The 25,305-nt window shown below is 40.9% G+C and overlaps 1 protein-coding gene across 1 annotated transcript in view; it reads right to left on the reverse strand.

Annotated features, from left to right (window-relative positions):
• Positions 1-3,323: 3,323 nt before the first annotated feature.
• LOC128643733 (galactose-1-phosphate uridylyltransferase) overlaps positions 3,324-25,305 on the reverse strand; it is a 30,799-nt gene continuing 8,817 nt past the window's right edge. Inside the window, exons 4-5 of the mRNA XM_053696558.1 lie at positions 13,292-13,446; positions 3,324-3,632 (exon numbers count right to left, since the gene is read on the reverse strand). Of these exons, the coding sequence (XP_053552533.1) occupies positions 3,552-3,632; positions 13,292-13,446 (236 nt within the window). The 3' untranslated portion in view covers positions 3,324-3,551. The remainder of the gene's footprint in view (positions 3,633-13,291; positions 13,447-25,305) is intronic.

A 25,305-nucleotide genomic window follows, 5' to 3' on the forward strand; every position in this document is an offset into this window, starting at 1 on the left:
CTTAGAAAAATATTTTACTGCACATACCTTATTTGCAGGAAAACCTGCACGCCATTCCCCCTCTGAAGTACCTTACTCCTCAGAATGTGTGAGAACAGCAACTGGATCTTAGTTACGTCTGCTAAGATCATAGAAAAAACGCAGGCAGATTCTTCTTCCAAATACTGCCTGAGATAAACAGCACACTCCGGTGCCATTTAAAAATAACAAACTTTTGATTGAAGAAATAAACTAAGTATAAAAAACCACAGACTCTCACGACCTCCTATCTATGTTGAGACTTGCAAGAGAATGACTGGTAATGGCAGTTAGGGGAGGAGCTATATAGCAGCTTTGCTGTGGGTGGACTCTTGCAGCTTCCTGTTGGGAAGGAGAATATATCCCATAAGTAATGGATGATCCGTGGACTGGATACACTTAACAAGAGAAATAAGATTTACTTACCCTAAGACACTCATCTACATATAGTAGATAGCCAAACCAGTACTGAAACGAGAATCAGTAGAGGTAATGGTATATAAGAGTATATCGTCGATCTGAAAAAGGAGGTAGGAGAAGAAATCTCTACGACCGATAACAGAGAACCTATGAAATAGATCCCCTAGAGGTAGACCATGGTATTCAAATAGGCAATACTCTCTTCACATCCCTCTGACATTCACTGCACTCTGAGAGGAAAACCGGGCTTCAGCCTGCTGCGAAGCGCATATCAACGAAGAATCTAGCACAAACTTACTTCACCACCTCCATGGGAGGCAAAGTTTGTAAAACTGAATTGTGGGTGTGGTGAGCGGTGTATTTATAGGCATTTTGAGGTTTGGGAAACTTTGCCCCTCCTGGTAGGAATGTATATCCCATACGTCACTAGCTCATGGACTCTTGCCAATTACATGAAAGAAACAAGACTAGTTTCAAGTAAGGTGTCTCCTCCTAGTTAAATTGCCAGTAGTACAATTCCCAGGAGTAATGGATCGTGGACTCTCACCACTTTTATGAAAAAAGGGCCTTCCGCAAACTGTTGCAAAAAAGTTGGAATCACCCAATTGTCTAACAAGTCTTTGTAACCTGTAGCTTTAAAATGACCCTTTACTGGAACGTAAACCCTGAGAAACAGCCCCAGATCATTATCCCTCCTCAACCAAGTTTACAGTAGGCCCTATACATTCTGGGAGGTAGAATTCTTCTGGCCACACCAAGATTTTTCTATTAGAATGCGTGAAGTGCAATTCATCACTCCTGAGGACACATTTCCACTACTCTAGAGTCCAGTGGTGGCTGCTTTACACCACTCCAACCAACGCGTGACATTACACTTGTTCATGTGAGACTCAGCTACAGAGACCCATTTCATGAAGCTCCCGACACACAGTTCTTGTGCTGATCTTCTTCCAGAGGCGGTTTAGAACTAGCGAGTGATGCAGCAGATGGGCCGCTGTTGCTTCTGTACGTCTTCACTTCACAATAACAGCATTTACAGTTGCCGTGAGCAGAAATTTTATTTACGGATATGTGAAAAAGGTGGCATCCAGTGCCATGTTTAAATAAACTGAGCCTTTCAGTACGACCAATGTTTGTCTATGGAGATTTCATGGCTATTTGCTGGATTTTAAGCAAAGGAAACAACTAAAGTCTATAAATAAAAGGCACATACCTTTGTACATATAGCATGCACGTTTGTGTATACTCCAAAAATACAATGGGGAAAAAAAAAATTACCTTTCTGTTGCACCTCCCACTGGCAGTGTGATTTCTTCTAAAATGTCTTGTTTTCATAGCCTTTCTTTCTATAACAATTTACTTAAGTACTAACATTTTCAGTATTGGTGAGGACAAAAACAGATAAAATAAAAAAACAGAATTTATGCTTACCTGATAAATTACTTTCTCCAACGGTGTGTCCGGTCCACGGCGTCATCCATAACTTGTGAGAATATTCTCTTCCCCAACAGGAAATGGCAAAGAGCACAGCAAAAGCTGTCCATTTAGTCCCTCCTAGGCTCCGCCCACCCCAGTCATTCGACCGACGGACAGGAGAAAAAACAGGAGAAACCATATGGTGCCGTGGTGACTGTAGTTAAAGAAAGAAATTCATCAACCTGATTAAAAAACCAGGGCGGGCCGTGGACCGGACACACTGTTGGAGAAAGTAATTTATCAGGTAAGCATAAATTCTGTTTTCTCCAACATTGGTGTGTCCGGTCCACGGCGTCATCCATAACTTGTGGGAACCAATACCAAAGCTTTAGGACACGGATGAAGGGAGGGAGCCAATCAGGTTACCTAAACAGAGGCACCACGGCTTGCAAAACCTTTCTCCCAAAAATAGCCTCCGAAGAAGCAAAAGTATCAAATTTGTAGAATTTGGCAAAAGTGTGCAGGGAAGACCAAGTCGCTGCCTTGCATATCTGATCAACAGAAGCCTCGTTCTTGAAGGCCCAAGTGGAAGCCACAGCCCTTGTAGAGTGAGCTGTGATGCGTTCAGGAGGCTGCCGTCCAGCAGTCTCGTAAGCCAATCGGATGATGCTTTTCAGCCAAAAGGAAAGAGAGGTAGCAGTAGCTTTTTGACCTCTCCTCTTGCCAGAATAAACGACAAACAGAGAAGACGTTTGTCTAAAATCCTTTGTTGCTTCTAAATAGAACTTTAAACACCACATACTCTTCACCATCTCCGTGGAGATGCTGCTTGTTCAGCGGCAAAGAGAATGACTGGGGTGGGCGGAGCCTAGGAGGGACTAAATGGACAGCTTTTGCTGTGCTCTTTGCAATTTCCTGTTGGGGAAGAGAATATTCCCACAAGTTATGGATGACGCCGTGGACCGGACACACCAATGTTGGAGAAAAGGTAAATTAACTATTTCTAAACAATGAAATATAATCCAGCAGGTAAAACAGATCACTGAGAACACGTTAAAATGGACATGAAACCCAATTTTCTTTTTCATACAATTTTAAACAACCTTTCAAATTTACTTATACTATCACATTTGCTTTATTCTTTTCAAATCCTTTCTTGAAGAGCAGCAATGCACTACTGTGCGCTAGCTGCACACATCTGGTGATCCCGTGACAAGAGCCATATATGTGCAGCTACCAATAAGCAGCAGCGCTCAGTAGTGCAACCTCAAGCAGCAGCGTCTAGCAGGATGTCACATGAATCACATTGCAGAAGGAAAGTCAGCAGCCCCCTACCGTCTTCCGCATTCAAGTGACTAATGATACTAATGCACCAGCAGACAATTCCAAAGACAAAAATAAAGCTACGAGAGAATTAAAAGACAGAATGTAAATGTGAAACGGTATAATAAGCACAATGTGACCACTAATTAGTAAAACCTTTACCAATTATTTTTTTTATTATCCCCAAAAGCCAACAGAAAAAAATACTAAAAACAGAACATTTGATTGTGGTATAAAGTGATCTAATTCTTCAGCCTGAAGCAGTGAGCGTTTGCAATCTCAATAAAACGTTCAGCCATCTTTAGACCAAATAACCATTTCTAAGTGACCAGGGAGATCAGCGTTCTATTTATTTGTCAGAAGCAGAATTCCATTCACTCCCTCTTATCCTCTGCACTCCCAGACGATTTCAGTTTGTGATGCTCATCAGGAAGATTCCGGAGACGCTCAGCCGCCTGCAGGAGCAGAAAACAAGACCACAATTCACTGCATTTGTTCTGCGCTAGTACTAAATTTAGTGATAATTAGAATTAAAAGGGAAAGTCAAGTCAAAATTAAACTTTCAGGATTCAGATAGGGCAGTCATTTTAAACAACTGGGGCTGGATTATAGTAAAGAGAGGTAGTGGGGGCAGCATTGGTAAGGACTTTGTAGGTCAGGATTTTGAATTTAATTCTGCTGTGAATGGGGAGCTAGTGAAGGGACTCATAGAGAGCTGCAGCAGATACAGAGTGGAGGGAAAGGTGGATTAGCCTGGCAGAGGCATTTAGGATGGATTGAAGGGGGGGGGAGAGGCGGAAGAGTGGAAGGCCAGTTAGTAGGTTATTTTAGTAGTCAGGGAAATAACAAGGGAGTGGGTTAGTTGCCTAGTGGTGTCAGCGTTCAGAAACGGGCGAATTTTGAAAATATTATGTATGTGGTGGCAGGATGAAGAGAGGAAATGGATGTGGGAGATGGACAAATTAAAGTCAAGAGCAACTCCAAGGCAGTGAACTTGGCGTGATGAGGAGACAGTGATGCCACCGACAGTGATAGAAAAGTCAGAAATCGGAGTAGAGCAAGAGTGGGGGATTAGAAGGAACTCAGTCTTGGAAATGTTAATCTTTAGGTGGTGTGAGGTCATCCAGGTAAAAATGCCAGATAAACAGTAACTTACATGAGAAAGGACAGAGGGAGAGAGAGCAGGGGTGGAGAGGTAGATCTGGGTGTCATCAGCATAGAGGTGATATTTTATAACTGTTAATAAGTTTACCAAGTGCAGAAGTATAAACGGAGAAAAGTAGAGGACCCAGGACAGGGTATTGAGGTTCTCCAACAAGCAAAGGCATTAAAATATATGTTTAAAGCCCGGCAAGTCCATGTCTCATGAGTTAAGTAGGTAGCTCTCCAGATACTCACTCCTCAGAGTAATTTGGTAAATGCAAAGACTAGATTGCAACATGCCTTTGCACCCAAAATATCAATAAAAAGAACTGGAAAACTCGTCCAGTTCATTTGAGAGCTCACTAAACCTACATGCATGACTACGATCACTCTATCAACATAGCGATACTTAAAGGGACATAATACTCATATGCTAAATCACTTGAAACTGATGTAGCATAACTGTAGAAAGCTGACAGGAAAATATCACCTGAGCATCTCTATGTAAAAAAGGAAGATATTTTACCTCACAATTTCCTCAGCTCAGCAGAGTAAGTTCTGTGAAAAAACTGCTGCCCAGCTGCAGGTAAAAAAATAATAATGAAGAAATGAACAGCAGCCAATCAGCATCAGCAGTACTGAGGTCATGAACTCTTTTACTGTGATCTCATGAGATTTGACTTAACTCTCATGAGATTTCATTGTAAACTTCCATACACTGAATAGGGAAATAAGATGAGTGTGCATGAATGCTCGCTCCTTCCGCTGTCACGGGACAGATATACTGATTTGTTGCTTAGAAGTCCTTCACAATGGGATGTGGCTATTGAGAAACTTTTGAGATAAAATATCTTCCTTTTTTACATAAAGATGTTCAGGTGATATTTTCTAGTCAACTTTTTACAGCTATGCTGCATCACTTTCAAGTGTTTAAACATTTGGGAATTATGGCCCTTTAAAGCAACAGGAAACTCCAAAGTTTTCTTTCATGATTTGGATAGAACACACAATTTTAAACAAGTTTCCAATTTACTTTTTATTATCAAATTTGCTTCATTATCTTGTAATCCTTTGCTGAAGGAGCAGCATTACAATACAGGTAGCTAGCTGAACACATCTATTTAGCCAAACACAATAGACAAATGTGTGCAGGCACCAATCAGCAACTAGCTCCCACTAGTGTAGGATATGTGAGTATTATTTTTCATCAAGGGATAACAAAAGAACAAAGCACATTTGAAAAAAGAAGTGAATGTATAAGTGTCTTAAAATTACACTCTATATGAATCATGCAAGTTTTATTTTGACTTTAACAACTCAGCATATAGCTAATTGAACATTCACTGTAATCAGTATAACATGAAATGTGTCTCTTCTAAGCATGAACATAATAGACCGTCATAGCAAGAACAAACAAAAAAATAAACCCAGCTCATTGTCATTATATAAAATAACTTTATTCTGACAATATTGGCATTAAAATAATAGAGAAAAGCAGAAGACACATTGCAGCCTTCACCAACCTCAATCATAGATCTAAATACCCTCTGTTGGGCAGTTCCATAAAAATCATTGTCATTGGTTAATTAAAACAAACTCTGTTAACCAGACAATGAGGAGTTCCTACAAGTGGACAAACAAATGAAATGATCCATATTAAATAATTGTACATACAAATTCCATGGAGATATTTGCGTATTCAACCTTAGGATCTAAAACACACCCTGATCTAACAACTGTAGCTTGCCATTGACTTTAACAGCAGTTCATCTAAATGTAATAATCTTTTGGTGCCATAATAACACATCCTCCTCTATAGGTGACCACATCACCATCATAACCAAAAGTACTTGCCTACCCAGCATATTGGACTACACATCACCCATAAACAGCTCAGTTTTCACCTATTTAAAAACAGATAATACTCCTGAAAAGCTGTAAAGAAGCCAACAACAAAACTCCGCTCAAGAAAACCATCCTGGACCGGACCCAGAAGATACATTTGCACCAATAATCAATACCAAATTAATGGTAAAAGACAACCTGTAAAATCATCCAGAGGAAAACAGGATTGTGGGTACAATCAGGGCTTCAGGCAAGATTCAGCCGCAGTAAAGGAAAGAGCATTATCACATTCTTAATCCCGAGGTTATAAAATAGGCGCTAACGATTCCCAGCCTGTTTTATCATCAGAGGATATAAGAAATGTCACTATCTCCTGTATTTAAACCCTGATAAAATAATAGCACAAACTGTATAATCTGGTACCAAACACATATAAACACATATAAAACTGACCCGGGACTAATGAACCATCACAAACTACTCACCTCAGCCACATACACAAATCACATCAATCTTAAAAAGGACATTAAACTAATATATATATATATATATATATATATATATATATATATATATATATATATATATATATATATATATAAAATATGTTGCTTGAAAAATGTTAAGATCTACTGCAATATGTATTAATTATCTATTTAAAATTAATTGTATCATTTATTTTTTATACTTTATTTGTGTAGTGTCCATTACATCCTGTCACAGCCCTACAAGGAGGCTGTGGTCTACAGGAAACTTATCTAGCCGATGTCATAAAACCGCTAGAGTTGGTTTAGTACTGAGTGAATAAACTACATAAACAGGGAGTCAGATTTGCTTGTGCTCAGAACTGACAGAATGAAAAGGAAATTTATGCTTACCTGATAAATTTGTTTCTTTAACGATATGACGAGTCCACGGATTTCATCCTTACTTATGGGATATCGCCTCCTGGTCAGCAGGAGGAGGCAAAGAGCACCACAGCAGAGCTGTATATATAGCTCCTCCCTTCCCTTCCACTCCAGTCATTCGACCGAAGTTAGGAAGAGAAAGGAAAAGCCAAGGTGCAGAGGTGACTGAAGTTTAACAAAAACAAAGACCTGTCTTAGAAAATGACAGGGTGGGCCGTGGACTCGTCATATCGTAAAAGAAACAAATTTATCAGGTAAGCATAAATTTCGTTTTCTTTTACAAGATATGACGAGTCCACGGATTTCATCCTTACTTATGGGATACAATACCAAAGCTATAGGACACGGATGAAAGGGAGGGACAAGACAGGAACCTAAACGGAAGGCACCACTGCTTGAAGAACCTTTCTTCCAAAAACAGCCTCAGACGAAGTAAACGTATCAAATTTGGAAAATTTGGAAAAAGTGTGAAGAGACGACCAAGTTGCAGCCTTGCAAATCTGTTCAACAGAAGCATCATTTATAAATGCCCATCAGGAAGCCACAGCCCTAGTGGAATGAGCCGTAATTCGTTCAGGAGGCTACTGTCCAGTAGCCTCATATGCAAAACGGATTATATTCTTCAGCCAAAAAGAAAGAGAGGTAGCCATAGCTTTCTGACCCCTACGTTTCCCAGAAAAAACGACAAACAAGGAAGACGATTGACGAAAATCCTTAGTCGCCTGTAAGTAAAACTTCAAGGCACGGACCACGTCCAAATTATGTAACAGACGCTCCTTCTTACAAGAAGGATTAGGACACAAGGAAGGAACAACAATTTCCTGATTAATATTCTTATTAAAAACAACCTTAGGAAAAAAAACAGGTTTTGTACATAACCCCACCTTATCCGCATGGAAAATAAGATAAGGAGAATCACATTGTAATGCCGAAAGCTCAGAAACTCTGCGAGCAGAAGAAATAGCAACCAAAAATAAAGCTTTCCAAGATAACAATTTAATATCTATGGAATGCATAGGTTCAAACAGAACCCCTTGAAGAACCTTAAAAACTAGATTCAAACTCCAAGGAGGAGCAATAGGTCTAAACACAGGCTTGATTCTAGTCAGAGCCTGACAATAAGATTGAACATCTGGAATATCTGCCAGACGTTTGTGTAGCAAAAAAGATAAAGCAGAAATTTGTCCCTTTAAGGAACTTGCTGATAACCCTTTTTCCAAATCTTCTTGGAGAAAGGATAAAATCCTAGGAATCCTAATCTTACTCCATGATTAGCCCTTGGACTCGCACCAATCAAGATATTTACGCCATATGTTATGGTAAATCTTTCTAGTAACAGGCTTACGTGCCTGGATCAAGGTATCAATGACCGAATCAGAGAACCCTAGCTTAGATAAAAACAAGCGTTCAATCTCCAAGCAGTCAGCTGCAGAGAAACCAGATTCGGATGATGGAAGGGTCCCTGAATGAGAAGGTCCTGCCTCAATGGAAGCTTCCACAGTGGCAGAGAGGACATGTCCACCAGATCGGCATACCAAGTCCTGCGAGGCCACGCAGGAGCGATGAGAATCACCAAAGCCCTCTCCTGTTTGATCCGAGCAATCACCCGGGGAAGGAGAGCAACGGTGGAAACACATAAGCTAGGTTGAACGACCAAGGCACTGCCAAGGCATCTATCAGTTCGGCCTGAGGATCCCTGGACCTGGATCCATATCTCGGGAGCTTGGCATTCTGACAAAATGCCATAAGATCCAGCTCCGGTCTGCCCCATCTGAGAATCAGGGTGGCAAAGACCTCCGGATGGAGTTCCCATTCCCCAGGATGAAATGTCTGTCTGCTCAAAAAATCCCCTTCCCAGTTATCCACTCCTGGGATGTAGATTGCTGACAGATAACAAGAGTGAGCCTCCGCCCACCGAATTATCTTGGATACTTCTGTCATCGCTAAGGAACTCCTTGTTCCTCCCTGATGATTGATGTAAGCCACAGTTGTGATGTTGTCCGACTGAAATCTGATGAATTTGGCCGAAGACAACTGAGGCCAAGCCTTAAGCGCATTGAATATTGCTCTCAACTCCAGAATATTGATTGGAAGTAGAGACTTTGACCGAGTCCACACACCCTGAGCCTTCAGGGAATTCCAGACTGCTCCCTATCTTAGTAGACTGGCGTCCGTTGTCACTATCACCCATGAGGGTCTGCGGAAGCACGTCCCTTGGGACAGATGATCCGGCGACAACCACCAAAGAAGAGAGTCCCTTGTCTCCTGATCCAGATCAATTTGAGGAGACAAATTTCCATAATCTCCATTCCACTGTCTGAGCATGCTCAGTTGTAGAGGTCTGAGATGAAAACGAGCAAACGGAATGATGTCCATTGCCGACACCATCAATCCAATTACCTCCATGCACTGAGCCACTGATGGCCGAGGATTGGACTGAAGGGATCGGCATGTATTCAGAATCTTTGACTTTCTGACTTCCGTCAAAATGATTTTCATGGATATAGAGTCTATTAGAGTTCCCAGGAAAGGAACCCTTGTTTGTGGTATTAGTGAACTCTTTTCTAGATTCACCTTCCACCCATGAGTCCTTAGAAAGGATAGAACAATGTCGGTATGAGACTTTGTCAGCTGATAAGACGAGGCCTGGATCAGACTATTGTCCAGATAAGGCGCCACTGCAATGCCCCGCGGTCTGAGAACCGCCAGACGAGACCCTAGAACCTTCGTGAAGATCCTGGGTGCTGTGGCCAACCCGAAAGGAAGGGCCACAAACTGAAAGTGTTTGTCCAGAAAGGCAAACCTCAGGAACTGGTGATGATATCTGTGGATAGGAATATGAAGATATGCATCCTTCAAGTCCACGGTAGTCATATATTGACCCTCCTGGATCAATGGAAGAATTGTCCGGATAGTCTCTATTTTGAAGGATGGAACTCTGAGAAACTTGTTTAGACTCTTGAGATCTAAAATGGGTCGGAACATTCCCTCTTTTTTGGGAACCACAAAAAGATTTGAGTAAAACCCCTGTCCCTGTATTGGAACGGGACAAATTACTCCCATAGTGGAGAGGTCTTTTACACAATGTAAGAACGCCTCTCTTTTTGTCTAGTCTACAGACAATCGTGAAAAAAGAAACCTTCCTCTTGGGAAGGAATTTTTTAACTCCAACTGATACCCTTGAGACACGATTTCTAGTGTCCAGGGATCCTGAACGTCTCTTATCCAAGCCTGGACAAAGAGAGAAAGTCTGCCCCCTACTAGATCCGGTCCCGGATCGGGGGCTGCCCCTTCATGCTGTCTTGGGAGCAGCAGCGGGCATCTTGGGTTGTTTACCCTTGTTCCAAGCCTGGTTGGGTCTCAAGGTGGACTTGGCTGGAGGATAATTCCCTTCCTGTTTAGCGGAAGAGGGGACTCCTTTGAAATTACGAAAGGAACGAAAATTACTCTGTCGTCCCCTTTGCTTAGATGTTTTGAGGGAGGAGATGACCCTTACCTCCCATAATATCAGAAATTATTTCTTTCAAATCAGGCCCGAATAGGGTCTTTCCCTTGAAAGGAATAGCCAAAAGCTTGGATTTAGAGGATACATCCGCAGACCAAGACTTTAACCATAGAGCTCCTTGGGCTAAGATGGAGAATTCTGAACTCTTAGCCGCTAATTTGGCAATCTGAAAGGAAGCATCCGAAATAAAAGAATTAGCCAGCTTAAAGGCCTTAATTCTGTCCTGTATTTCCTCTAAAGAGGTCTCAGTTCTAAAAGACTCTTCTAGAGCGTCAAACCAAAAAGAAGCCACAGTCGTGACTGTTACAATGCATGCTGCCGTTTGCAATAAAAACCCTTGATGAACATAGAGTTTTTTAAGAAGACCCTCCAACTTTTTGTCCATGGGGTCTTTGAAAGCACAGCTGTCCTCAATAGGAATAGTCGTACGCTTCGCCAGGGTAGAAAGAGCTCCCTCCACCTTAGGGACCGTCTGCCAAGAGTCCCGAACGGTGTCAGCTATAGGGTACATTTTCTTAAAAATAGGGGAAGGGGAGAACGGGATACCCGGTCTTTCCTATTCCCTTCTAATAATTTCCGAAATTCTCTTAGGAACCGGAAAAACATCAGAATAAGAAGAAACCTCTAAGTACCTGTCCATCTCACTCAATTTCTCTGGTGGGACCACAATAGAGTCATAGTTGTCCAGAGTCACCAAAACCTCTCGTAGCAAAAGGCAAAGGTGTTCAAGCTTAAATCTGAAGGACATGAAGTCCGAATCTGGCGGGGGCATCGCATTGCCTGAGTCAGACAGTCCCCCCTCAGATACAGCCTCCGTACCCCCCACCTCAGAGCCCTGGGAGGGTATATCGGAGATCGCCATCAAAGCATCAGTAGTCGCAGGGACCCCAAGGGCCTCTTTCCTAGTACGTTTGTCTTGCAGTGCTGGCAACTTGGATAAAACTTCTGTAAGGGTGGATGACATAACTGCAACCATATCCTGCAGAGTGAAAAAAGCAGACGCTGTTGAAGAACAAGGCGTCGCCTGAGTGAGCGGTAATGGCTGTGACGCTTGAGGAGAACGCTGCGGCATATTCTGAACCTCTTCAGCAGAATCTTGAGCAGCATCCACTAAAGACAAACTTTTATTAATGAAAATGTGTTCTCTAAACTGTAAAGTCCTTTCAGTACATGAAGGACAAAAAGTAACAGGGGGCTCCACATTGGCATTCAAACATAATGAACATTTGACACTCTGAAGATCCATAATCCTAAGGAGTATGGCACAATAGCATACATCAAAAATAAAATCCCAACTTGGTTCACTTTTTTTTTTTTTTTTTTTTAAAAAACAGTTCATATACTTGGGGAGAAGGTTGGAAAAAAACGTTGGAATTAGTGTAAAATAAACCGAGATAAACTTCAGAAAAAACTAGAGCACCTCGCCACAGCTCCGCCGTGGCACCTACATGCCCCCAAAACACTGATCAAGCTGTTAAGCTCCCGAATGCATAAGACCGCCTGCTCTATTTTTGAAATATGACCATGCTGTCTCAGCAAGCACCCGAAACCAACATCCCTCTTGGATCCTCACTCGAGCTCCGTCAGAATAAAGTGCGCCGCTTCCAGACACTTCCGGTCTGAAGCGCGCAATGGTAAACCCCTCCCCTCGTGGGTGGCGATCAGCGAAAGGCCCTCCGGGAAGGAAAAAATGGCCGGGAGAAAAAGGCAAACGAGCACTAACGCAAGAGACTGCATAGTCACGCTATCATCTCTGGTCTAGAGCGCTCACAGAGGAAAAAAATGTAACACGAACACAGACATAACGGAGCCTCTCAGCTCCAGAGAAATCCCCAGCGTCAGAACAGCCTCTAATTAAACTTAGTACCGCATTAGGAGACTGTCAGATTCCATACATAAACAGCCTCACTAAAAGACTCTGTACACTGTCATCTTGCAGAGTCCGGGTTACCCATAACAAGTATTAGAGTAAAACCCCATACAGTAGGCACTCACTACAGTCCTTATTCTGAGTTGAACTATGTCCCAGAATATATAAAAACTGCACGTACCAGAAAGTGGATCGACCGCATGATTAGTCCCACATCTAAGAGGTTTCCAGCAGTTCCCTCCTGTAGAGCTGTGGAGACATATAGGGTCTTAGATAAAACAGACTAAGACCAGCAACAGAAGGGCAACACACATCATGGGAGGCACAGTGAGAATAGAATCCCTCCAGTTCCCATTGCTTTGAAGCCACCATATGCTTCTCCTTTCCTATTGAAGAGATTGATCTGGTCTAGGCTACACCCTAAAATAAAGTAGCACACTTAGGCACTACAATAAAAATAATAAACTCTTGATTGAAGAATCTAAACTAACACCTCACTTTACCTCTTCCTATCACTAAGACAGGCAAAGAGAATGACTGGGGTGGGAGGGAAGGGAGGATCTATATATACAGCTCTGCTGTGGTGCTCTTCGTCTCCTCCTGCTGACCAGGAGGCGATATCCCATAAGGATGAAATCCATGGACTTGTCATATCTTGTAAAAGAAATGTAAATTTCAAACATCTTCTCACACTGGGGGTGAGGCTAGTTCTGGAGATTTTAAGAACAGAAATAGAAACCACAATAAATGAAGAACTGCAGAATTAAACACAACTCCCATTTGGCATGTAGTGACATCACGTGAAGCAATAAGTCGCCGTCCTCAAACTGCAGCTGCTCTCACCTGCTCAGCAGTCAGGTCCCTCTGTGCCTGCGCCAGCATTTCATATCCTACCATGAATTTGCGCACAGTGGCAGAACGCAACAGCGGGGGATAGTAATGGGCGTGAAGCTGCCAATGGCTGCAGTCCTTATTCAGATATGACCCAGTGGGGGCACCTGAGACAGAAGCAAGGCAACAGCATTAGGACCTACCCTACCTGTAACCCATAGGGACAATTCTACCACCCCAGCCTAATGTATACATACACAACATACAGCCTGAATTATAGACACACACACACACACACACAGGATTAGACCTTGCCTAAACACAGAAATTAATGGCCATAAAACGAATGAAAAGCTAAATAGAGACTTCAGTATTAAAAAGGTACAAAAACTACACTCGCCTTTGAAGCTCCTGGGTAGATATAAATATAGAACCAAAGCATGTAAACCCTGTAATTATATGATATGATAGCATCAGATCAAATACAACCTTTAAGTATGTTTTATCATTTCATCTAGCTAGTAAGATATGTCTAAAACAATATGTAGGAAGGACAATCTGTTCATTAAAAGAAAGAGCACCTGAAAATAGACTTTCTATAAAAAAAAAAAAATAAACTCTCCAGGGCCCCATCATTTAATGCTACAGATTCAGTAGGAAAAAGCACGAGATTACAAAATTAAACAATAAAACACTTAATGGGTCTTCACGCAGGACACTAGAAAGCCTAAATGAATAAATCTAGACAGATACAGGATTCTTCATTATCCAGTAAAACAGATTATTTTTATATATTTTTTTAAATCTATATTTAACATGTTATATACTTATAGATTTGTGTCATGTTTGATTGCTATTAGTTTTAATATTCTATGATTCAGTGATTTTTGCATGATAAATATATACAATATAGGCCCAGATTACGAGTGGAGTGCTAACGTTTGTGTGCGAGCCATAAGCGGTTTAACCTCTTAAGGACATATGACGGAATTTTTCCGTCATAAAACAATTGAGCAAACTGAAAGCTGTGTCCTTAAAGGGTTAAAGCCTGTTTAAAGCTTAAGCACAATCGCGAAAAATCATAAGATTGTGAGCGACATCAGTTTGATTTAAGATCTGATCCCTTATTTTATATTAAGTAAGAACATAGATACATACAATGTCATAATACACATGACAATACAAGAACAACATTTCAGCGTGTCCATTCATCAACATAGACTATACCTATAAAAGGGCCAGATTACAAGCAATAACTATGAAAGCAGTAAGTTTTTTGCACTTGTCGGGTTGCGCTCGTATTATGAGTTGAAAGTAAACGGTTTTCACTTGTGCACTAACCCGACGACAAATATTTATGAATAAATAGAACATTGGAATGGGAAACATGTCGGGTTAGTGCACTTGAGAATATGCTACAGTGTTTGCGCACGAGTAGGATGTTACGCAATATTCTAAGTATGGCTTTTGAGCTTGTTGTGTTAAGCAATCATTAAGCTAAAATGAGTTAATATTAAATGTTATCAATGTTTGTATAACAATTCATCATTAAATCAATTTTGGTTATATGATTCGATTAATTTGTGCTTTGAATAGCATAAGTAACATTTATAAATAACAGAAAATGTTATAAATATTTCAAATTAATCTGTCCCCACTTTTTCATAATGCTATCGGGCTTGTAAACTTTTCAGTGGAGAACACTGCAGTCTATTATAAACCTACACCACACTGACTAACCTGTCAACACACACACACTACACACCAGTACACATCAGTATACCTTACACATAAGCACAAGGGATAATCTACCTGCCAATATAGGCACACTAACACACATACACCATATGCTCATACACAGCAGTATACCTTACAGATAGACAACACAAGAGCTAATCTACCTGCTGATATACACACACACACATCATATGCTCATACACAGCAGTATACCTTACAGATAAACACAAGAGCTAATCTACCTGCTGATATACACACACACACATCATATGCTCATACACAGCAGTATACTTTACAGATAAACACAAGAGCTAATCTACCTGCTGATATACACACACACACCATATGCTCATACACAGCAGTATACCTTACACAGACAACACAAGAGCTAATCTACCTGCTGATATACACACACACTACACACCATATGCTCATAAACAGCAGTATACCTTACACATAGCCAACACAAGAGCTAATCTACCTGCTGATATACACACACACACCATATGTTCATACACAGCAGTATACCTTACACATAGACAGCACAAGAGGTAATCTACCTGCTGATATACACACACACACCATATGCTCATACACAGCAGTATACCTTACACATAGACAGCACAAGAGCTAATCTACCTGCTGATACACACACACACACACACACACACACACATCATATGCTCATACACAGCAGTATACCTTACACATAGACAACACAAGAGCTAATCTACCTGCTGATATACACACACCATATGCTCATACACAGCAGTATACCTTACACATAGACAACACAAGAGCTAATCTACCTGCTGATATACACACACATCATATGCTCATACACAGCAGTATACCTTACACATAGACAGCACAAGAGCTAATCTACCTGCTGATTTACACACACACACACACACCATATGTTCATACACAGCAGTATACCTTACACATAGACAACACAAGGGCTAATCTACCTACTGATATACACACACCATATGCTCATACACAGCAGTATACCTTACACATAGAGAACACAAGAGCTAATCTACCTACTGATATACACACACCATATGCTCATACACAGCAGTATACCTTACACATAGACAACACAAGAGCTAATCTACCTGCTGATTTACACACACACACACACACACACACACCATATGTTCATACACAGCAGTATACCTTACACATAGACAACACAAGAGCTAATCTACCTGCTGATATACACACACCATATGCTCATACACAGCAGTATGCCTTACACATAGACAACACAAGAGCTAATCTACCTGCTGATATACACACACCATATGCTCATACACAGCAGTATACCTTACACATAGCCAACACAAGAGCTAATCTACCTGCTGATATACACACACCATATGCTCATACACAGCAGTATACCTTACACATAGACAGCACAAGAGCTAATCTACCTGCTGATATACACACACCATATGCTCATACACAGCAGTATACCTTACACATAGACAACACAAGAGCTAATCTACCTGCTGATACACACACACACACACACCATATGCTCATACACAGCAGTATACCTTACACAGTCAACACAAGAGCTAATCTACCTGCTGATATACACACACACACCATATGCTCATACACAGCAGTATACTTTACACATAGACAACACAAGAGGTAATCTACCTGCTGATATACACACACCATATGCTCATACACAGCAGTATACCTTACACATAGACAGCACAAGAGCTAATCTACCTGCTGATATACACACACACCATATGCTCATACACAGCAGTATACCTTACACATAGACAACACAAGGGCTAATCTACCTGCTGATATACACACACACACACACCATATGCTCATACACAGCAGTATACCTTACACATAGACAACACAAGAGCTAATCTACCTGCTGATATACACACACCATATGCTTATACACAGCAGTATACCTTACACATAGACAGCACAAGAGCTAATCTACCTGCTGCTATACACACACCATATGCTCATACACAGCAGTATACTGTAGTGTTGTGCTTACTTCCTGGTTTGGTCAAAGGGCACATTGAGGCTTCCATACAAAGATGATGTCATCAAGGGGCTGTGCTTAGAATCAGTACAGTTCAGAGAAGCCATCTTGTGACAGTTTGTGATGCAGCTATAAGTACAAGGATTGAACCTGAGCTTTGACAATTGCTGATACTAATAAATGTAATGTCAGCTACAGATCACTGCAGAGGATACAGCATCAGCCAGTCAGGAAGAGTAAGAACTGTCAGTTACACATAAGTTATATTGCAGTTATACAGTTATCAGTTACCCTGGATTACTATAGTGCTGCATACACAGTGTACAGGACTGCTAATATAAGGAGTGCAGCAGCCATTCATTATAAAGGACTATATATGTGTAAATATCCATATTACTGTGTGCAAATCTACAGGAGCACCTTGCTATGTCATGCAGTAAATAAAGTGCCAGTTTACATTTAGAAGTTGCAAGTGCATCATTCATATAAAGAGTTAATGTTTGCTATGTAAGGACATTACATCTGGCGACGAGTAAACTACCACAAACTCACGCTATCATGGCTGTATTTGGAGCATTGAAAGAATTTGACCCTGACACAGATAACTGGGTTTCCTGGACTGAAAGGCTACAGCAGTATTTACTTGCCAATGGCATTGGAGATACTAAGTCTGTTGCTGTCTGTCTGAAAACTATTGGTGCTAAAACATATGAGATTCTAAAAGATCTGCTACAACCAGAAAAGCCAAGTCTTTGTCTGAAATAATACAGATCTTAACACAACACTTACAACCACGGCCATTAGAGATTGCTGAGCGGTTCAAGTTTTATAGCAGGCGCCAAGGGGTACAAGATACTGTATCTACATTTGCAATCAGTTTAAAGAAATTGGCCAGCACCTGTGCTTTTGGGTAGTATCTGAATATTGCCCTTAGAGATCAGTTTGTTATGGGTATCAGTACAGAATCTATTCAAAGGCGACTTTTGACAGAGGAGAGCCTGACCTTCCATAAAGTACTAGAGATTGCTTCTGTTTTGGAACAGGCCACACGAGACACTAGTTTACTGCAGACGCATTCTCACACTAAGGAAGAACAGGTATTTTTCTCTAATGTGAAGCAACAGACTTAACCAGCCAGTAAATATTCAGCAAAAGCAGCATCGCCTATTAACTGTTACAGATGTGGAGCACAGAATCATGTAGCTTCTGAATGCAGATTTAAAAATGCTCGTTGTCATGGCATTGGTAAAATAGGACACTTAAAGAAGGCTTGCAGAGGATCTCAGCAGAGTGTCTCAAGCAAAACTCATAAGAAGGGAAATTACCACATGGCTTATAAGGGAGCCACATCAGATTCAGAAGAGGAAATAACTGTTCAGAGTTTGACTGTATACACCATGACAGCAGGGTCTGAGCCTTTGACCGTTCATGTTAATATTGAAGGAAAAGATTTGACCATGGACTTAGATACTGGGGCTGCAGTTTCAGTTATGACAATTAAAGATTGGAAACAGCTGAAAATTTCAGTATTGCTGCAGCCCACTACCTTGAAGCTACAAACATACTCCAGAGAAGTCTTGACGCCACTGGGGTGTGCATCTGTATCTGTGTGTACAAACAGTAAAACTGCCAATCTTACACTATATATACTAAAATCAGGTGGCCCACCTCTTTATGGAAGGGACTGGATACGGGCCCTTGGCATGCCTGAGAGCCTCAAAAACAGTGAAGTTCATCATATTGGAGTTGATCGTGCCCAGTGGATTCAGAACATTAAGACCAAATATGCCCCGGTGTTTGAAAGTGTTCAGGGAAAAGTTAAGAACAAAAGGGTACGGTTACAGTTAAAACCTGGAGCAAGGCCAAAGTTTTTCAAAGCACGAACTGTGCCATTCGCTTTAAGGGCAGGAGTTGATGCTGAACTGAGGAGGTTAGAAGAGTTAAAGATTATAACCCCAGTGCATCGTAGTGAGTGGGCTTCTCCTATTGTACCGGTAAGAAAGAAAGATGGACAGATCCGAATATGTGGAGACTTTAGGATGGTGTTGAATGAACAGTTAGCAGTGGATAAGTATCCATTACCCAGAACAGAAGAGATTTTTGCTAACTTAGCTGGGGGACAACATTTCACAAAGATTGATTTAAAAAATGCTTACCTTCAACTTGAAGTACATCCAGATTCCCGCAGGTTACTCACCATCAATACTCACCGTGGTTTATTTCAATATAATTGTATGGTCTTTGGCATTGCTCCTGCACCAGCAATTTGGCAACGCACCCTGGAAGAACTGTTAAATGGACTACCCTATGTCCAATGCCTTTTAGATGACATGTTAATCACGGGCAGGACGGAGGAAGAACATCGACACAATGTAGAGAGGGTACTGCAGCGGCTAATGACCTACGGGTTGAAGGTCAACTTGGAGAAGTGTGCTTTCATGCGTGACAAATTAGAATTTTGTGGCCATGTTATAGATTGTCATGGTCTACACACTGCTGATGACAAAGTCAAAGCCTTGCAAGAAGCTCCTATACCACAGAATGCATCACAACTACGATCATACCTTGGTCTCCTTAACTATTACCACCGTTTTCTTCCCCAGCTAGCCCATACGTTACACCCACTACATCAGCTTCTTGAGACAAATCGATCCTGGTTGTGGAGCAGTGAATGCAATAAAGCCTTCCAGGAATCCAAGAACCTACTCCTGTGTTCCCGCATGTTAATGCACTATGATCTTCAGAAACCACTCATGATAGCATGTGATGCTTCGCCTTATGGTTTAGGGGCTGTATTGTCACACACAATGCCAGATGGGACAGACCGACCGGTAGCCTTTGCTTCCCGTTCTCTAACGACGGCAGAGAAGAACTATTCCCAATTAGACAAGGAAGCATTGGCCATTGTATGGGCTGTTAAGAAGTTCCATAACTATATTTATGGGAGACAATTTACTATTTTAACTGACCATAAGCCACTGCTGACCATCTTTAATCCAAGGAAAGGAATTTAAAAAAAAAGGTCGAGGAACGACCGAAACGCGTTGGCTGGTAAGAGTATTTTCAATCTGTAGATATATATTAGGCAGTCTACACTATTGTTCTTTCTGTTTTTACAGAGGGATCGTTTTGCCTAGAACTGCCCACAGCAGCAGGGAGAGGGCTGCTAACAATAACAAACACACTGAAGATCGACATTCACATGGAATAGGATTACTAGCTCACTCACTGACTGGCGCTGAGAGAATATATACTAATCGGGGAATAACATTCACTGCGAAGACTTGGGACACATACTGTTTAATTAGTCTCCATTGAGGAGCTGTTTAGACGAATATTTCTTTTTCACTCACAGCAAGATCAGGAAACTGACACAATCTGTATACTGAAAGTCACACAACACATTTGCATAACACGGAAATTTGTTTTTCTTGAACACTGATTTCACTAACACCTTGTTTTTATTTCCACACCGTGTTTTTTAGGTATCTGGTATATAGGGATTTTTCTCACTGTTTTTTAGATTTATGATAATTATATATGTGCATTGTTATTCATTGTTATTAACTTGTAAAGGTACCTTAATATCCCCTTGACTTACTGTTTATAATCACTATTTGAAAATTTGCAATTTTAAGTCATACCACACTCAGCTTTTTTAATTGCTATTTAAAGAAAAAACCCCATCACGCAATTGTGATAGTTCACAAAAACCCCATCACGCAATTGTGATAGTTCACATAAATAGCGTGAAAACGCACCTATTGATTTATTTCAACATACACTGATTGTTACTTATTGGATGTAACTTCACTCAGCTTGCACAACCTGCTATCACGTAATTGTGATACTTCACCCAAAATAACGTGAAAACGCACACACTTAGTTTTTTCCAATAACAAAATTTGAGTGAGAGTATCAAAAATACCTGTAAGTTCGCAGCTTATTAGGGAATTCTAATTATTATTGTTTTGAGCCTCTAATGTGAACAATATCAAGGAAAGATAACATCCGAGTATAATCGCAACAATTGTACACTCAGGATATTATCAAGACCAGACTGGTCAACCACTAATATTTATCAAGGTTTTAGATTGTTAACATGGATCCATGAGGGAATTTTAAGATTTATTACCAGCGAGTAGTGAACAGTGTTACTTTTTACCTAATAGAAGATATTTCGCATAGGAATTTGAGTTCTCAAAGACTGAACTCTCAAGGTTTAACAAATCCTTTGGAACATTGTTTTCCACTATTGTTTTAGAATTTTTTATATAATAATTTTTTTATATAATTTTTTAAGTTTGTTTTAATATTGGTTCAAAATTGTTTATGTACAATATCTATGACTGTAATAAATTTATTTTTTAGCGTAATAGTAGAGTTTTAGACCCTGCCTCATTTTTTGTTGGCGCTTTGATAGTCATCTCCTTAACTATTACCACCGTTTTCTTCCCCAGCTAGCCCATACGTTACACCCACTACATCAGCTTCTTGAGACAAATCGATCCTGGTTGTGGAGCAGTGAATGCAATAAAGCCTTCCAGGAATCCAAGAACCTACTCCTGTGTTCCCGCATGTTAATGCACTATGATCTTCAGAAACCACTCATGATAGCATGTGATGCTTCGCCTTATGGTTTAGGGGCTGTATTGTCACACACAATGCCAGATGGGACAGACCGACCGGTAGCCTTTGCTTCCCGTTCTCTAACGACGGCAGAGAAGAACTATTCCCAATTAGACAAGGAAGCATTGGCCATTGTATGGGCTGTTAAGAAGTTCCATAACTATATTTATGGGAGACAATTTACTATTTTAACTGACCATAAGCCACTGCTGACCATCTTTAATCCAAGGAAAGGAATTTCAACCACTACAGCGGCTAGCTTGCAAAGGTATGCTCTTACTTTGGGGGCATATCATTACTGCATCAAATACCGGGCCCATGATTTCCATGGCAATGCTGATGCCATGTCCAGGCTTCCACTAATGAATTCCTTACCAGTTGTTCAAGAAAGCCTTCCAAGTGTGTGTTTTACGGGTATAGTACATGCCAAACAAATTGCAAAGGAGACAGCTTGTGATACTGAATTACAACTTCTGGCAAAGTATTTGAGAGATGGCTGGCCAAGAACTGGCTGTGATGTGCAGCGAGCATACATACTACGAGCGAAAGAACTCACACTCAGAAATGGATGTATTTTATGGAGTGAGAGAGTTCTGGTTCCTAATGGGCTACGGCAAGCTACGTTAAAACTCCTTCATGAAGGACACCCAGGCATTGTCAGAATGAAACAGAAGGCTAGGGGTCATGTTTGGTGGCCGGCCATTGATAAGGACATTGAAAACTATGTTATGTCATGCAAAGGGTGTGTTCAAGCTCAAGGACAGCTTCCACGAGGAGCTGTACAACCATGGGACTGGCCTACTACTCCTTGGGAGAGACTACATCTGGACTTTTCCGGTCCTATTGATGGAATCTCATACTTAATCATAATTGATGCACACTCTAAGTGTCCAGAAGTAATTCCAATGACAAGGACTACAACTACTGAAGTCATATCAGCATTAGAAAGACTGTTTTCAGTATTTGGGTTGCCAAGAAAACTGGTCACAGACAATGGTCCCCAGTTTGTGTCACAAGACTTCCAGAATTTTTTACATACGAATGGAATTCACCATCATCGGACGGCACCATATCACCCAGCCACCAACGGGCAAGCAGAGAGATTTGTCCAAACCTTTAAAAGGGCACTGAAAGCGCTAAAAGCAGAGAAGCAGGTTAATACTAAAAACATTTTACAATTTTTGCAACAATATAGGGTTACTCAACACCCCACCACGGGAGTTGCCCCAGCTCAACTATTGTTTGGCAGGAAGATCCGTACAAAGCTGGATTTAATCACACCAGATGTAGCAGAAACAGTCTGCATCATGCAAGATAAAATGAGAGTGGGAAAACCTTCACGGACCTATACAGAAGGAGACTTGGTTTGGTATAGGGTGTACCATACAGAGGAAAAATGGGCACCAGGTGTTGTTGCCCAGGTTGAGTGCCCAAAGATGTATGTTATAACCACTCCATCAGGTGTGTGTCGCCGCCATGTGAACCAACTACGACCACGGCTAGAGAGGAGAGAACAGGCTGGTGAGGACCATCACATAAAAATGCAATCAGACAATGACTTTGATATCTGGGGTGGTGTTTGGCATGATCCAAACACAGGCTCTGACTCAACTACAGAAGATGACTCAGAAATACCAGCCTTAGTAGAAGAACCTTGTAATGATGAGTCAGGAAATTCTATCCAGGACCACAATAGTCATGCTCGTACTCCCAGGCAACGAACACCTGTTGTTCGTTGGTCTCCTGAAGTTAATCTCAGAGACACTCGCCGGAGACAACATACAACATATCAGAGAAACTTTCGTCAACGTAAGAAACAAGAAGCAGTTTTCACGTCCACAATACAAGAGGATGCTGGAGAAGACTGATTTATCTTACGGTTGTTGTTGTGCAGTTAAGTTTATTTAAAAAAAAAAAATAAGTAGGAAAGGAGATGTAGTGTTGTGCTTACTTCCTGGTTTGGTCAAAGGGCACATTGAGGCTTCCATACAAAGATGATGTCATCAAGGGGCTGTGCTTAGAATCAGTACAGTTCAGAGAAGCCATCTTTTGACATTTTGTGATGCAGTTATAAGTACAAGGATTGAACCTGAGCTTTGACAATTGCTGATACTAATAAATGTAATGTCAGCTACAGATCACTGCAGAGGATACAGCATCAGCCAGTCAGGAAGAGTAAGAACTGTCAGTTACACATTATAAGTTATATTGCAGTTATACAGTTAACAGTTATACAGCTATCAGTTACCCTGGATTACTATAGTGCTGCATACACAGTGTACAGGACTGCTAATATAAGGAGTGCAGCAGCCATTCATTATAAAGGACTATATATGTGTAAATATCCATATTACTGTGTGCAAATCTACAGGAGCACCTTGCTATGTCATGCAGTAAATAAAGTGCCAGTTTACATTTAGAAGTTGCAAGTGCATCATTCATATAAAGAGTTAATGTTTGCTATGTAAGGACATTACATATACCTTACACATAGACAACACAAGAGCTAATCTACCTGCTGATATACACACACACCATATGCTCATACACAGCAGTATACCTTATACATAGATAACACAAGAGCTAATCTACCTGCTGATATATACACACACACATATACACACACACATATACACACACACACACATATACACACACACACACACATATACACGTCATATGCTCATACACAGCAGTATACCTTACACATAGACAATACAAGAGCTAATCTACCTGCTGATATACACACACCATATGCTCATACACAGCAGTATACCTTACACATAGACAACACAAGAGCTAATCTACCTGCTGATATACACACACCATATGCTCATACACAGCAGTATACCTTACACATAGACAACACAAGAGCTAATCTACCTGCTGATATACACACACACCATATGCTCATACACAGCAGTATACCTTACACATAGACAACACAAGAGCTAATCTACCTGCTGATACACACACCATATGCTCATACACAGCAGTATACCTTACACATAGACAGCACAAGAGCTAATCTACCTGCTGATATATACACACACCATATGCTCATACACAGCAGTATACCTTACACATAGACAACACAAGAGCTAATCTACCTGCTGATATACACACACACCATATGCTCATACACAGCACTATACCTTACACATAGACAGCACAAGAGCTAATCTACCTGCTGATTTACACACACACACACACACACACACACACCATATGTTCATACACAGCAGTATACCTTACACATAGACAGCACAAGAGCTAATCTACCTGCTGATATACACACACCATATGCTCATACACAGCAGTATACCTTACGCATAGACAACACAAGAGTTAATCTACCTGCTGATATACACACACCATATGTTCATACACAGCAGTATACCTTACACATAGACAACACAAGAGCTAATCTACCTGCTGATATACACACACATCATATGCTCATACACAGCAGTATACCTTACACATAGACAACACAAGAGCTAATCTACCTGCTGATATACACACACCATATGCTCATACACAGCAGTATACCTTACACATAGACAACACAAGAGCTAATCTACCTGCTGATATACACACACCATATGCTCATACACAGCAGTATACC

Source organism: Bombina bombina, unplaced genomic scaffold (assembly GCF_027579735.1).
Source record: "Bombina bombina isolate aBomBom1 unplaced genomic scaffold, aBomBom1.pri scaffold_1397, whole genome shotgun sequence".
NCBI lineage: Eukaryota > Metazoa > Chordata > Amphibia > Anura > Bombinatoridae > Bombina > Bombina bombina.